Source organism: Heteronotia binoei, chromosome 8, assembly GCF_032191835.1.
Source record: "Heteronotia binoei isolate CCM8104 ecotype False Entrance Well chromosome 8, APGP_CSIRO_Hbin_v1, whole genome shotgun sequence".
Classification (NCBI taxonomy): Eukaryota; Metazoa; Chordata; class Lepidosauria; order Squamata; family Gekkonidae; genus Heteronotia; species Heteronotia binoei.
The window spans coordinates 10,847,239-10,863,980 of record NC_083230.1 but is presented as its reverse complement, the minus strand read 5'-3'; the positions used below and the strand labels follow the sequence as shown (position 1 = coordinate 10,863,980).

Genomic DNA, 16,742 nt, shown 5'->3' with positions numbered 1-16,742 from the left:
ACAGTCCCACTATGGGACAAAAAGCACACTGAATTTCAGCTCAAAAAAATAATGCTGGTAGGGCAGAGGCCATCCTCCCATGGTATCATGGTCCTATAGCACTTAGGTAAGTAAGTTCTTTGCAGCTACCATGGCATCATGGCCAAACATATTATGTAGTTCAGCCCCACTGTGGGAGAATGACAGCTAACATCCTCCAACCCAAAAATGTGAACAGTTCGCAGCACCCTGCAACAAAATGCGAACAGTACCCTGCAGCAGTTCAGCTCTTCTGCTGTCAGTATTATCGTCCCACATTTCTTCCCAGGAATTCCTCTGGAACAAAACAGTATTGAGATGGGATTATACCACTGAGTGAAATACAAAGCTTTCTTTATTATTTAAATTAACTAACCAATCATCAGAAGTCAAACACCCCATACATTTACCATACATTTATACACTTTACTATATACTTCATGACATGTGCATGTAATATTTAAGATTTAAGATAGTACAGCGGCTCAGTGGCAGAGCATCTGCTTGGGAAGCAGAAGGCCCCAGGTTCAATCCCTGGCATCTCCAAAAAAGGGTCCAGGCAAGTAGGTGTGAAAAACCTCAACTTGAGACCCTGGAGAGCCGCTGCCAGTCTGAGAAGACAATACTGACTTCGATGGACCCAGGGTCTGATTCAGGGGAGGGACGGTGGCTCAGTGGTAGAGCATCTGCTTGGTAAGCAGAAGGTCCCAGGTTCAATCCCTGGCATCTCCAAAAAAGGGTCCAGGCAAATAGGTGTGAAAAACCTTATTTTGAGACCCTGGAGAGCCGCTGCCAGTCTGAGTAGACAATACTGACTTTGATGGACCAAGGGTCTGATTCAGTATAAGGCAGCTTCATATGTCCAATATAAATAATTACACATCTTATACAAATCTATCACAGTCAAATTCAGAATAGGTATCACTAGATAAGAACATTGTCATCCTTCAGTGGGTGTCCAGAATTCTCATTTGTCAAACATCACAGCATGCAAGGAGCTATGTATCTCAAAGGAAAGGTTGGCAGTCCCTTGTTAAGGGTAAAGAGATACGTTCTGCATTAACTTGTTTTTAAAAATTTACTTACACAATTGGTTTTTCTAATCTGCTTCCCTGTGATCCAACAATCTCTCCAAGGGTGCAGAACACTTGTCCTAAGAAATCCTGAAAACCAACAACATATAAAATCATAAAGCTTCAATAAGTTTTCTTTAGTCAAGATTTCTTCAATGTACCCACCATTTGTGTTAAGTGATTTATGGCTATGGCAAATGGACAAAAGGATTTAGGAAGAAGAATTTAATTTGTTTGATAAAGCCCAGTGCAGATGTGAAGCTGAACATAACAATGGAAATTCTTTCCATCTCTTTCTGCTCTGGAATATTTGTCCTCCTTACAGTTCTGTGTGGTCCTCTGTCCATGCACACTCATGGGAATAGAGCACCTGCACTGATCCCAATCAGTAACTTATCAAACTCAAAGGATTTTTGCATCCTTACCCTCAGTGGCATGCACAGAAGCCCCACTGTGCATGCTCACCAGGGTGGGTATGGACATCCGGCCAGTTCCTTCTAGCCACTGTATCATCCAAAGATAAGGAGGACCAACAGCAGAGGGGAAGGAGGGGTGGGTGATGTGAATGCACAGATGACCACTTGAATATCATCAGTTACAGGTAAGCAACCTGCTTATCTTCTTCATAGTGTTTGTGCATCACTATAGGATATTAGCAAGCTGAGGTCTACCTGGAGGAGGGTACTGGTGGGAACTTGGGTACAAGCAGAATTCTCATTTGTCAAAAATCAAAGCATGCAAGGAGCAAAACCAAATGTTCCATCATGGAAAGCTGATGCAGATGTACATCAAGGACATAGGTGGCACACTCAGGTGGCAGATTTGCAGATCTCATGCAGAGGGGTGTGCCTTTGAGGAATGCCATCGATGTGGCCTGCGCTCTAGTGGAATGACCACGCACCAGTCCAGGAAGCTGTCATTTAGCCAAGAGATAGCAAAATTTGATCATCTTGGTTAACCCACTTAGTCTCTGGGAAGATATTTTACAGCCCAGTTTCAGAGATGTGTAGGAACAAAAAGATAGGAGTCCTTGTGATATCCTCTGGTTCACTGCAAGAAGAAAAGTAAAGCTCTCTTGACATCCAAAGAATGTAATCTTCTCTCATTTCATCCTTAGGTGGGGGGGAAAAGTCCAGAGAGAAATATCAGAGTGAAGGTGGAATTCCAAAACCACCTTAGAGAGAAATCTCACATCTAGGGCCAAGGAGACACCATCATCATGGAAAGGGAGGTGAGGGGGGTGTCACACTATAGACCCATGAGCTCCCCCACTTGCCTCACAGAGGTGACAGCCACCAAGAGCATTGTCTTCCATAAGTTCTGGAGAGAACACATCGCCATAGGTTGAAAGTGCCTCCCCATCAACTTATTCAGGACCAACAGGAGGTCCCATGGCAGAATAAGTTGGAATGTACAAGCAAAGCAGGCCTTTGAGAATTCACTTGGTGCCCAGATGGGTGAACACTGAATACCTAGCTACAGTATTGTGGCAGGTAAAAATGGCAGCCAGGTATATCTGGATAGATGAATGATTCAGTCCAGAACCCACAAGAGATAATAAAAAGTCAAACACAGTCGCCAGTTCCTTCTGGATGGGGGATCTCAATAGTGGGGCAATATAGTATACAAACTTGGTCCATTTATACTCTTACAATTTCAAGTAGACAGTTTTCTGCTGTTCAGTAAGACACGTTGTACCCTGATGGGGAAAGAGGGAAGTCTATCTTCCAAGCAATTAGTTTGAATTGAAGTACACTGTGTTGCAGTACCCTGCCCCCGTGAGTCAGTAGAAGGTCCACAGCTGGGGGAAGCAGTGAAGGGTTCCACATGAGAGTTGTAGAACGATTGGGAACCAATGCTGGTAATAATAATATTTTCCTCCCAGCTGTGATGAATGGGTGAAATCCTCTGACCTCAAAGCTCCACAATTACTTAAGCAATTTTACCTACTGCACCCAGACAAACCCCGAGCAAGAGCTTAGGGGGGGCAGTATGTCAGACTATGCTTCATTGACGTCACTTTGCTTTATGAATGTATTTAATCCCTGCTTACTAATGTCATTACTGAATATAATTCTATGCTACTAGCACATGTGCCCTGCAAGGAAAAGAGGAGGGGTGGGAATGGAAGTTGCCAAGACTCCAAAGGCCAGTAAGGCCTTTGAAGTGCAGAGCGCTCAGCTAGCCTCGCTGGCCCCTCCCGAGCAAAGCAAGGGGGGGGATGTAACCATCACCGGTAAAAGATAAGCGGGCGTGTGAAAGTGTTACTAGCAGGAACAACTGTAGTTTTATTATGAGAAGTAGTTTAAAGCCCAAAGCCTTTGAAGTGTATTCATAAATGCCAATGGTTCAAGCTATCTGTTATCAGTTTCAGTGAATCCATGTAGAGAGTAACATTGTTGTAATCAATAAATGAAACTTAGTTTTTAACAAAGACAAGTCTGATCATTTTGAAACTTCAATGAACCCTTTGCTGACACAGGGGAGACCCTCTTTCCCAAGGAGGCCTTTCTACAAGAAACAAACAGATTCTCTGTAATACGGAAGGCTTTGGTCCTGTCCAGATAGAAACTTAGGGCTCTACAGACATCTAGGCAATGCCACAATCTTTCTTGGCCATGAACTGGTTTTTTACAGGATGCCTTGGTTGCCTGGAGCACTATGTTGGTAAGGCAATGGCTGTAAACATATCCAGCTGGACAATGTCAAATACCGCATCTGTGATGGTAGGTTGTGGTTAGACTGAGAGGGGGTCAGTGTGTGGGCCATCTGTTTAATGAGTTCACCATAGGATCTGAGACCCTTGGAAGGTGATATGGGAAGATTGCCTGCTACGTGAGGCCTGGGAGATGGCTCATTAGGAGACTGCTGTTCCGAGTTGATCCTGCCTGATTCGGTATCTGTTGCTGTGGAAGCTCCCTTGGTGCCAGAGTAGTCCAATACATGAGGTGTTGTAAGTTGTTGATATTCAAGGCTGAAGGTGAAGTCAGAGACACTTTCGGTGGGAGTTTATCAATCAGGTTGGAGTGATGGTGGTAAAATTGTCCCTACTGGTGTTGATCAGTCGAAGAGGCGGGTTTGGAGGCAGTCATGGATGGTGGCTGATGAGGTGGACAGTAAGATGTCCTGGAGTGATGAGAGAACTCTGAAAGTTGGTCTTAATCCTGGAGGCCTTGAGACTCCATGGGAAGTCTGACTGTAGGGGATACACTCTGTAGAGGTACTGCCATTTGCACTGGTCCCAAGGCATGGATGGTGGCAGTAGCAGTCAGAACAAGGGAGATTGGTCCCTGTCACAATCATCGTGAGGAGATCTCGAAGGCAGATATTCGTCTGCTGATGACTGCCAGAGGATGTCTGATGACCCCAGTCTGATGGCGAGCTGTCCATGCTCCGGGATCAGGAGCATGATGAACACTGATTCAGTCTATCTCTTGTTCCAATTCAGTTGTGTTTGGAGTGATCCCAGTGTCAGAGGGCTTGGCCAACAAACTGGTGATGCCACAGGTTGTATCGGAGGTATGCCTGGAACAATCATTGGCTCCAACACTTGGTGCTTCAGGGAGGCAGATCCAGTGTGATGGGAGTGATCTTGTTTCGGATGTTTCTCCTTGTCTTCCTTATATTTCTTAGGCTTGTCTGCCTTTGACCCCATGTCCTCCCTGCTTTTCTTGGCAAGTGTGGACAACTCCAATTTAGAAGCCGAGCTCAGTCATTTTGGAGGGTAACTGGCACTGGAATGGGCATGGCTCAGGGAGCTATGGTCACCCACAGTTGATTTGTCCGTCAATGCTGATGTTGACGGTTGGGTTTGAGTACTGACTGGTGTAGAAGATATGAAGGCCTTTGGAATTGGTGAAAGTGTCAGTTCCATAAGTGCTGCAGGAAGGCAGGCTGTTTGGGTTTCTTTGCTTGTTTGTTTGGAAAATTTAGCACAATAAGGGCAGGAGTTGATGCAGTGTATTTGCTGCAGCACAGCACACACCAAGTGTGGCCACTGGGTAGTGGAATTTTACTTGTACAGCACTTAAAGAAACCCCACCGCTTTCCCATAAGCCAGTTTAAGAAGTATGGGGGGGAAGGCCCTGAAGGGTGAAAAGGAAGCTCCTCAGCAAAAGTTCCTCCTTTTTTTTTTTAGGCAAAGAAAGGGGCAGATGAGCTTAAAGGAGGAGGATCACAATGACATATCTAAGAAATAAACAAACAAAAAGATAAGGTTTACTGATTACGAAGATCAACTGATCAGAGTGGTGGGGTCATAAGAGAACTGGTGGGATGTCTGCACCCACCCTGGTGAGCATGTGCAATGGGACTTCTGCACATGCCACCAAGGGTTAGGGCATAAAAATCCCTTGAGCTTGATAGGTTACCAAACGGGATCGGCGCTAGGCACCCTAATCCGATGGGCGTGATGCACGGAGACCATGAAGAAGATCCTGTAGTTTCAAAATCTAATTACAGTATAACTTTTGTTAGCATTAACCATGGTTAACATAATGCTAAACTGAAGTTAAGTCGGACAAGAGTAGAGAAGACATAATTCTTAGAAGAGAATAGGGACAGAAGAAAATGTAGACATGAACAAAAGCAAGCATTTGATGGAACATTTTAATAAAACAAGACAGATGTTCTATTGTATTTTGCCCGTGTTTCAAGTTGGTGATTACATTTCCTTATAAATAAAAACAGTCATAAAAAAGCTATCAAATTCCCACTGAAATACAGAGCTGTGCAACCTTCTAACAATACAGAAATCAGAAGATGTACATACTTTCTTAAAACTCTAACACAATAAGATCATGAAATAAGCTCTTGCACTGTTATGAATGCCATCTCTAACCATGAATATTTTGATATGCCATTCAGCCATGAGAAAAGACAAATGCAGGGAAGGAAGTTGTATGAACTACAGTTCTACCTTGGATGCATTCCTAAAACGTCAGGAAATGAGGAAGTGGGCAATGATTTAATTACATTCATATCTGACTCCAGTTTGGCCTAAGTATAGTCCTCAGCTGTCCTGTTTAGATGGGCACGAGTGACAGCTAATTCACTGGCATAACTGGTAGGAGATAGGCTGGAGCACTTTCCATATGAAGAAAGGTTGAAACGCTTGGGACTCTTTAGCTTGGAGAAACGTCGACTGCGGGGTGACATGATAGAGGTTTACAAGATAATGCATGGGATGGAGAAAGTAGAGAAAGAAGTACTTTTCTCCCTTTCTCACAATACAAGAACTCGTGGGCATTCGATGAAATTGCTGAGCAGACAGGTTAAAACGGATAAAAGGAAGTACTTCTTCACCCAAAGGGTGATTAACATGTGGAATTCACTGCCACAGGAGGTGGTGGCGGCCACAAGCATAGCCACCTTCAAGAGGGGGTTAGATAAAAATATGGAGCAGAGGTCCATCAGTGGCTATTAGCCACTGTGTGTGTGTGTGTGTGTGTATGTATATGTGTATATATATATATATATATATATATATATATATATATATATATATATATATATATATATATATATATAAAAATTTTGCCACTGTGTGACACAGAGTGTTGGACTGGATGGGCCGTTGGCCTGATCCAACATGGCTTCTCTTATGTTCTTATGTTCTTATGGTAACACAGTAATTGTGAATTCATGTCAGATGCAATATTTAACATAGCACATGATACTGATACTGGTGTAAATCTCCTGTGCTCTCCTCAGGGTGTATACTGCACAATCGAATTTTAAAAAATCATCTTTAAATACCAGCATTCATACAAGGCCTCTAACATGCATTTAATATGGACCATCACTTTATACATAGCCATTTGTTCTTCTGTACAAATATAAATACATGTCCAGTTAAAGAGAAATGACACAGAAGGAAACAGTTTGTTCTAATTATGTCTACTGACTTTCACTTGGCAGACTAATTTGTTGCTGCTGCTGACATATCTCACCTTTCAGAAAGGAGGGTTAGCACCTTGGTGAAAGAGTAAGAAATCCATTCAATGACAACCCACATCAACGGAAGGAAAAGAGAAGCAACTTAATCCAGCACTTTCAGCAATACATTTGCTGAAGGATTGCTTGTAATATTATAAAATAACTTAAAAAGATCCACTCTCTTTGACATTACAAGCAATTACCAATTTAAAAATATTTCTAGAGTTTATGGTGCCTTTTTATCACCATTTGCCAAATTTGTTGTTTTATCTGAATATATTTCAAGAAATGCCCTGAAGAGAATATAGATTTTAGTACCACATAGCATCTGTTTGCATTCATTCCAAGATGGGTGTATTAGGATCAAAACCACATTTTAAAGAAGACAATTTCAAACTCTGGCACTGACTGTCATCAACACATGAGTTTTTGTCTCTTGGTCATTTTTCAAGTTTTTGCTGGGAAGTCCTTAGCATAATAGTATAGAGTGTGATATCTATTTTCCTATGTTTTCAGTTACTAAACCTATTGATTATGAAGCATTCTTTTTTGCTATATAAGTTATTTTTGTTGCAGCTCACCTAATATTAATATTCTCAGGTTATGTAACCCTTTGGGTTTGTCCTCTACTAGAGTCTGGGGAAAAGGTATTTTATCCCTGAAAGAGAGCCACTGGAAAAAATGCAGAAAAGGGCAACTAGAATGATTACAGGTTTGGAGCACTTTCCCTGTGAAGAAAGGTTAAAACGCTTGGGGCTCTTTAGCTTGGAGAAACGTCGACGGCAGGGTGACATGATAGAGGTTTACAAGATTATGCATGGGATGGAGAAGGTAGAGAAAGAAGTACTTTTCTCCCTTTTTCACAATACAAGAAATTGTGGGCATTCGATGAAATTGCTGAGCAGTCGGGTTAAAATGGATAAAAGGAAGTACTTCTTCACCCAAAGGGTGATTAACATGTTGAATTCACTGCCACAGGAGGTGGTGGCAGCTACAAGCATAGCCAGCTTCAAGAGGGGATTGGATAAAAATATGGAGCAGAGGTCCATCAGTGGCTATTAGCCACAGTGTGTGTGTGTGTGTGTGTGTGTGTGTGTGTGTGTATATATATATATATATATATATATATATATATATATATATATATATATATATAAATTTTTGGCCACTGTGTGATACAGAGTGTTGGACTGGATGGGCCATTGACCTGATCCAACATGGCTTCTCTTGTGTTCTTATGGGAGACAGTGCTCTGAGGGTGGGGGGAGACAGGAGGCACCTGGGTCCAACGACAAAGAACACAGTGACCTGAGGAGCCTCAAGAGAGTTGCAGTCTCCAGAGATCTGCAGCAAAACAAAAAGCCTGCAGAGCAGCATCAGCAACAGCACCACCACCAACAAAAACACAGAGAGCCATGAAAATGTGGAAGATACATTGTGGGGCAGACGGAGGACAAGAGAATTTGCATTACATCTGGATGAGTCAACAGGCAATAAAAAAAGAGCAAGAATCCAGTAGTACCTTAAAGACTAACAACATTTGTGGCAGGGTATTTGTGGTAGGGTACTCAGGTAACTGAAGAAGTGAGCAGTGACTCTCAAAAACTCATACCCTACCACAAAGTTTGTTACTCTTTAAGGTGCTACTGGACTCTTACAGACATACTAGGGCAGCAGAGGGGCAGTGGCTCCTGATAGGCAAACCTCTTAGGCAGTGGGGATGAGGCCTGTTGGCGTACGCAACAGCACCCACCACTATAGTGCCCACAGGCCCCAGCTAAGGGTGGGTGGAGCCAGCCCACAAGGACCTGTGCTCTGAGCTGAAGACTAGAGATCTGCGCTGGTTAGAGGGACCCCTAAGGTTGCCAGGTCTTAGAGTTTTTACTCAAATACTAGAGAGCTCCCACGTGATGTCACTTTTTGGTAACATCATTGCTCCAGTCACCGAAGGAGCTCTTCAGGGGCAGGGATCCCTCCACTAGCCAACTCTGTTCCCAGAGTAAAAGGAAAACTGGGGGAGCCCCCACCCCCAGTGGGAGGCTGGGAAGCCTAAGACAAACTAACACAGCTTCCTATCTTCATCTATCTGCCAGGCAATGAATCTTCTCACTTATGTGCACTGCATAAAAGATGAAAGTTTAGCTCAAGAGTTGTTATTTGCAAGGTAACTAAGAACATACTAAAGGGGAGTCAATATTTCAAGTTATTCAGCAGTTCTTCAAAGAAAAGGAAATTCCACATACCAGGGGTGGAATTCTATCAGGAGCTCCTTTGCATAGTAGGCCACACACCCGATGTAGCCAGTCCTCCAAGAGCTTACAAAAAAGAGCCTTGTAAGCTCTTGGAGGATTGGCTACCTCAGGGGTGTGTGACCTAAAATGCAAAGGAGCTCCTACTAGAATTCCACCCCTGCTGCATACTAACATAACATAGACGTCTGTTCCCAGAGTAAGAGAAAAAGCGTTCCAAAAAAGTCTGAGGCTAGCTATTAAGAGTTTCTGAGGCAGGGTTTGTGATTGAGCACAGTACCCATGTCTGGGATTGCACAGAGACCATGAAGAAGATCTGATGGAGTACCATCAATGACTATTTGCTACTGTGGGTGTGTTGCTTACCTGAAAAAAAAGTGCCAAAATGTCTTTACCATTTACTGTGTCATACATCACCAACAACTGGTTGCAAAATTCGGTCGGATCTAACGTTGTTTTCTTCAGGAGGGGACGGACCACCGCCTCTTTGAGCGCCGATGGAAAATGTCCCTCCAATAGGGATCTATTTATGATATCCCGTATAGGATATCTTAGCTCCCTCTGGCAGGTCTTAATAAGCCAGGAGGGGCATGGGTCCAATTTACAAGTTGTTGGGCGTGCAGATAGGAGGATCCTGTCAACTTCTTCCAGGCTGAGCGCGCCGAAACCGTCCAGGACACACTCCGAAGACAGGCACGGAGCCTCAGGTTCGCTAACTGTATCTAATGTGGCAGGGAAGTCGGAACGGAGCGATGCGATTTTATCCGCAAAAAAATTCGCAAAAGCCTCACAGCCAATTTCCAATTCATTAAAATTTGGTCTGCCCTGTGGCAGCGTTGTAAGAGTCCGAATTGTATTGAACAGTTGTGCCGGGCGCGAAATTGCGGACGCAATCTCTGCCGCAAAGTAAGTTTTCTTTGCGGCCTTGACTGCCACCTCATAGGACTTCATAACCTCTCTATAAGATGTTCGAGTCGCTTCATCTCGGGTACGCCGCCATTGCCTCTCTAGTCGTCTGAGTCCTCGTTTCAACTGCCGCAACCCCTGGTTATACCAGGGTGTCGGCCTTGAACGAGGGCGCAGAGGACGCCTAGGCGCGATCTCATCGATGGCCCCGGTGAGCCTATTATTCCAAGACTCCACCAGGTCATCGAGGGAATCGCCAGGGGGCCAGGGATCCCGCAGGGCCGTCAGGAACCGTTCCGGGTCCATCAGGCTCCGCGGGCGAGCTAAAATAAGCTCGCCGCCCAAACGGGGTTGGGGTGGGACGTCCACACGAGCCTTGAGGGCATAGTGATCCGACCATGGCACTGCTATAGAAGCAAGATCGTTCACTAAAACTCCTGACGCGAAGATCAAGTCTAACATGTGACCGGCCTGGTGAGTGGGTGTCGTAACTATTTGGGAGAGTCCTAGTGTCGCCATGGAAGACACTAGGTCCATCGCCTGATTGGAGGTCACGTCATCGGCATGAACATTGAAGTCACCCAGGATCAGAAGCCTCGGGTGCTCCAATGCCCATCCTGCTGCGGCCTCCATCAGTGATAGTAAGGCGCTGGCCGGTGCGTTAGGCGGTCGGTACACCAGCCAGATCGCCAACCCCTCCCCAACATCCCACGCCAGGCCGGCACACTCAATGCCCTTGATCTCCGGAGCCGGGAGGGCCCGGAAGGAGTAAGCCTCTCGAATGAACAGGGCCACCCCTCCCCCCCGCCCGCTAGTCCGCGACTGGTGAAAGACCGAGTATCCCGGGGGCGCCATCTGGGAGAGAGCTACGGTCTCTCCATCGCGAACCCAGGTCTCGGTCACGCATGCCAGGTCCATATCCTGCTCAAGCAGGAATTCCCGGAGGATGGAGGTCTTATTATTAATGGACCTGGCATTACATAACACCAGTGACGGAGGCGAGTAATTTCGCCTTGCCCCGCTACCTGTCACCATCGGGATGGGACACAGGCTGGAAGGTGGTCGAGCACTATCTCGTCTCGATCTCCTTCCCCTCCATTTCTGACTGTTCCCACCGTCATACCTTCCCCTCCCCAGGAGTACCGGAATCCCCAGGCCAATCATCTCTCACTGGTGCTACCAACCCTCCACTGACAGATGTTCAAATTTGTCTCTTCTCAGCCGTCCCACCTCCAATTGGCCTATCAATAAATACCCACTAATATCTAATAGTTATTTAGTCTAATAGTTATTTAATCTACCCCCACCCAACCAATCCAATTCACCAGCTAACAGTAATACTTTATAATTCCAATTGGCTTCTTAATTAAACTCTACAGTTATTTTCTCCTTCTCTCCAATTAATTTGCCATAAATAATTCAATTAAATTAGCTAGTCAATAACCAATTTTAAATAACCAATAATCAATCCAGTCTTAACAATTTAAATAACCAATAAATTACATCAATCTTAATAATTTGGGAGATAGGATCCAGTAGGTAGGAAGGGACAGTTTGTACCAGCTAAAGTGCCGGGGGCAATAAAGTGCAAATGATCTTAATAGTCTTTTGGCTAAAGTGCTGCTGTTTCAATCCAGATGTTTTTAAGGTGCTGGTGACGAAGGAGTGCAATGGTCTTAATTTAAAGTGCAGTAGTGTCTTGTAAAGTGCAGGGCCTTTGGAGTACAATGGTCTTAATTGAAAGTGCGGTAGTGTCTTATAAAGTACAGATGACTTATAAAGTACAGATGCAAAATATCCTGGATGAAAAAATGTATCTATAGGCCGCCGGTTTTTACTCTATCTTGTTTTTACTAAATTATGGTTTAATGGTATTTTAATTGTTTAAACTGAAATTGTTTTAATTATTGTGTTGTAAGCCGCCCTGAGACACCTAGGTGAGAAGGGCGGGGTATAAATCTTAATATAAATAAATAAATAAATAAAAAACCTCGGCAATCACCTGCACAAGTCATCGCAGTAAATAAAATTAGAGGCCATGACCTCAATGATTGACTATTCCGGGAGCATTGTGTTGAAAATAATTAAGAATTTGAACATCTGCGTCTTCATCCTGAAGTTCATTGGCTATGAACAGGCAACCGGATGAGATGCTTTTATGACCATTTTGACACTGTTGTGGCATTTTTTGAAGACATGAATGCTTTGCTTAGGCCGTTTTCCCACTTACCTTACCCCGGAGCGACGTCCCTCTTCACCGCGCTGCGTCTGCGTGGATTTCGCACAAACTGCTGCGCAGCACCAGGAAGAGCCGCGTAGTCCCGGGGCTTTTGCGTCGCAAATGTAAACCTGCTTTTTGGCGGTTTACATTTGCGACGCAAAAGCCCCGGGACTACGCGGCTCTTCCTGGTGCTGCGCAGCAGTTTGTGCGAAATCCGCGCAGACGCAGCGCGGTGAAGAGGGACGTCGCTCCGGGGTAAGGTAAGTGGGAAAACGGCCTTAGTGATGAACTCAAGTATTAGGCATGACAGTGCTTATTTATCAGAACTATCTGCAAAGTTCAATTACATGAATTTGCAGTTGCAAGGAAATGAGGTCTTATTAAGGCCAAATCTGTCGTCTCTACATTTATTTCAAAGTTAACTCGGAATAAGTCGACATACATCTTGGATCTTCTGCAGATTATAAATCATGTATTTATGGCTTTATTGCATATTTTGTTTTTTAAATTTATATCATTTTTATTTGCTGTTAGCCGCCCTGAGCCCATCGGGGGAGGGCGGGATATAAATGTGATAAAATAAACTCTACTCAAATGCAATACAGGCCTCTGCGAGCTGTACCACTTTCCAAGCCTGTCTGAGATAGAGGTGGGATACAAGATGATCTGCAGGTTTTTTTGTGACCATTTGGATATGCTCCATAAAGATATGTTTTAGTGATCTCAGGATCTTTTAAAATGGAAGCTCCAGATTGTGTGATCATATACTGAGCAAATTTTGGTAGTGGAGGAAGAACTCAATAAGCTACAAACTGACCCAGAGTTTTGGTCACAGAAGGAAATTTCTGATTGCTATCCAGCACAATGGCAGTGGTTGAGAAGCCCCATGTGGCATTTCAAACATATTTTGCGGGATGTGGTTTTAGAGTGATCATCCAAGCTTTCTAAGCAAAGAAATAGACTCCAGGTGTTGAGAAACTGGTATTGCTTCATCAAGACCAACCATCACATTAAGCATTTACTGAGCAGTGAAGCAGTTACTAAATGTGGCACCTAAGATTCTTGCTAAATGACTATCAGGCTTTGAAAAGCTAATATCACTTGATCAAGTTCATCAATTTTGTTGAATAAAGCTAAAAAAGTTTTAATTGGATTTTAAATAAAATGTGCAATTAAATTGCTATAGTTTTTAATTTTATTGTTACCTTCCTCAGTGGGTTATGCAAATTCCTATTCTGAATAATGCTCTTTAAAGGGTAAGGTAGAGGATACTGGGTATGAGTTTATGGAGCCAAGGGGGCAATGCCTGAAGAAGTTTAGGAACCATTGGTTTAATGGAAGCACTAGCATTTGCTTATGACTCCAATACATGCATTCCAAGCACAGAAAGTTTCCTTGCTCAACCAAAGCAGAAATAACCTGTATGAAATAAAACTAAGTGAAGTCCAAAGGTGCGCATTCACTATGAAAGGTGCCAGAAATGACCAGCCCATTCCTGTGGTGCTGCAGAGTCGCTGGCTACTCTATCTTATATGAAGAACCCAAAAGTAAGTTTGTGGCCTAATATCTAACATATGCAGAGAGGAACATCGCCATCCCCTCTAATATTTTTTTTTCCCTCATCTCTTCCCTTTGCAGTTTATGAGCATGCTAGTATCAGTGGAATGGGTTTGTTGATCCCATCTAGCACACAGCTGGGAACCAAGAAGGGCCTTCAACTGGCTGCCACCACTCTGGTAAGAGTCTGAATGGGAGGGCCCCTGTGCACCCAACCCCTGTGTCTTCCTTTATAGCAAAACCTTTTAACCGTGACCTAACAGACATGAGTACCCAAGCAGTTTAACAATAACAGATTTGTTATAAGTGCTCAAACAACAGTGGGTAGTGGAACATTTAGTGCAGCAGTGAACTAAGAAAGAGCAAAGGTTGGTATAAACAAAAGCCCTGACACGTCTTACTAGACCTTCCCCCTCTATAACGCCAAACAGACTCATTCACTCTTGAGTGAGGGCATCCTCCTGCTGCAGCTTTCCCTGCAACCTCTCCAGAGAGAACAACTTTTCTTTCTAGCTGGGCCTTTTATGCTTTCCTCCCAGGTCCCACTCCCTCTGGGCTAGTTTTCCCTCCAAAACTCTGCCACCCAATCAGAGGGACAGAAGGGATACTGGGAGATGTAGGCCCACTAGCAACTCCTAGGCAGACTTCTCCGGAGCCCGTAGGCCGCACTAGGCCTAGGATCATGACACGTCACTGTATTACATTGGATGGTGTGTGTCACAACATTATACTTGTTTGTCCTCTGTGAGGATGATTTAAGCTATGGGATTGGACAGCTGGTAGTCATGTAGCACCATCTGAATTGATGCAATGCCTTGCAGCCACAGCTTGCAGGAGATTCATGACACAGCAGCCCTCGCTCCTGAACCTCTTCTAAAGATAACAATATAATCAGGTCATACAGATTTGCTAGACAGTAAAATCAATAAGTAATAAAATGCTCCCATATACCATCATAGACTTTACCGACATATTCTACACACACATGTATAGTTCATATACATATATAGTTATATGTAGTTTACATAGTTATATACATTTAAATGTTATATATTTTTAAATTTTCAAGATAATAAATTGGCACTTACATGCTTTGACAGGTTGGGACTCTTGGAGTCAACATCATACCTATAATGAAAAGGAACACATTTTCATGTACAAAATAAATGCACAAAGGCCCTCATAAAGCTAGTCTAATCAGTCAGAAAGTACTCTGGGCTTAAGAAGATGATGAAGAAGAAGATATTGGATTTATATCCCGCCCTCCACTCCAAAGAGTCTCAGAGTGGCTCACAATCTGCTTTACCTTCCTCCCCCACAACAGACACCCTGTGAGGTGGGTGGGGCTGGAGAGGGCTCTCACAGCAGCTGCCCTTTCAAGGACAACCTCTGCCAGAGCAAGTGGAGGAGTGGGGAATCAAACTCGGTTCTCCCAGATAAGAGTCCGCACACTTAACCACTACACCAAACTGGCTCTAGCCTCAATACTATGCATTCAACCATCAAGCAGCATCTGAAATCAACTGGCAGACAGCTCTCTCTCAGATACAGCCCCTCAATATTCTGAGTAGAAAAAAGAACACCTTGGCAGAGAGGACAAGAAAGATTAATAAAGATCAATACTGGGCATCCCAAAAGTGAGGCAGATATAACAGCCTAGAAAATTACCTGAGGCTGAAGTTAACTGATAATCTTATCAGGATTGAAGTGCAGCCGACAGGTTAAGCAGCGTATGTGAATTCTCACAATGAAATTGTTAAAACTGATTCCCGCCCCTCCCTTTGCTTAATGTTCTAACCATTCTGAAAGAAGGAGGAAGAAGAAGAGGAGGAGGATGGATTTATACCTCACTCTTCACTCAGAGCCTCAGAAAAATTTACAATCTCCTTTCCCTTCCTCTCCCCACAACAGACACCCTGTGAGGCAGGTGGGGCTGAGAGAGCTCTGAGAAAACTGCTCGAGAGAGCAGCTCTTTCAAGAACTGTGACTGACCCAAGATCACTCATTAGGTGCATGTGAAAGAATGGGGAATCAAACCTGGTTCTCCCAGATTAGAGCATGTGCATTTAACCACTGCACCAAACTGGTATCGGTCAAGTCTATAATGCACATATGAACATATGAACATATGAAGCTGCCTTATACTGAATCAGACCCTTGGTCCATCAAAGTCAGTATTGTCTTCTCAGACCGGCAGCGGCTCTCCAGGGTCTCAATGCAATATATATCTATACATTCACAACAAAAATGAATTCACAGTACCAAAAAGATTCTCCATTTTTTAAAGGAAGGTAGGTCAGAATGAAAGTAACAGGAAAACTCTGTGTAGAATACAGAAACTTCTAACAGAAACTAAAATAGTTCAACAAGCAGAGAGTCTTTGAATTGCTATATAAACAGTGGGACTGAAGAGTCCATCAGTATGACAACTCGTTTAATTCTACAACGCTGAATAGCTCCCATTAACATTCACAGAAAAAAAATTAACAGGGCTCCAGCAGGCAAAACCATTAAGGTTCTCTTCATTCCTGAGAAGACTCTTGAGTGGAGAGGGGGGGGCAGGTCCTTCCACACACAAAGAAATTTTCCCCGAGCACTGCATTACTCATAGTTTCACTAAAGTCAGGGAACACGGCAGAGATTGCGTTCAGCTCCTGACAATGATGACTGAGGAAAGAGGGCAAAACTTGATGAACAGAAGTTATTGTTACTGAGGAACAAATGTTTACCTTGACTTCCAGAAAGCTTTTGATAAAGCTCCTGATCAAAGGCTCCTTAGTA

General features: G+C 43.8%; 1 protein-coding gene across 1 annotated transcript in view; it reads right to left on the bottom strand.

The window, feature by feature from the left end:
* The window catches only part of CPNE8 (copine 8), a 142,069-nt gene that overhangs the window by 71,091 nt on the left and 54,236 nt on the right, over positions 1 to 16,742 (bottom strand). Inside the window, exons 5-7 of the mRNA XM_060244762.1 lie at positions 15,050 to 15,089; positions 1,105 to 1,181; positions 252 to 315 (exon numbers count right to left, since the gene is read on the bottom strand). Coding sequence (XP_060100745.1) covers positions 252 to 315; positions 1,105 to 1,181; positions 15,050 to 15,089 — 181 coding nt within the window. The remainder of the gene's footprint in view (positions 1 to 251; positions 316 to 1,104; positions 1,182 to 15,049; positions 15,090 to 16,742) is intronic.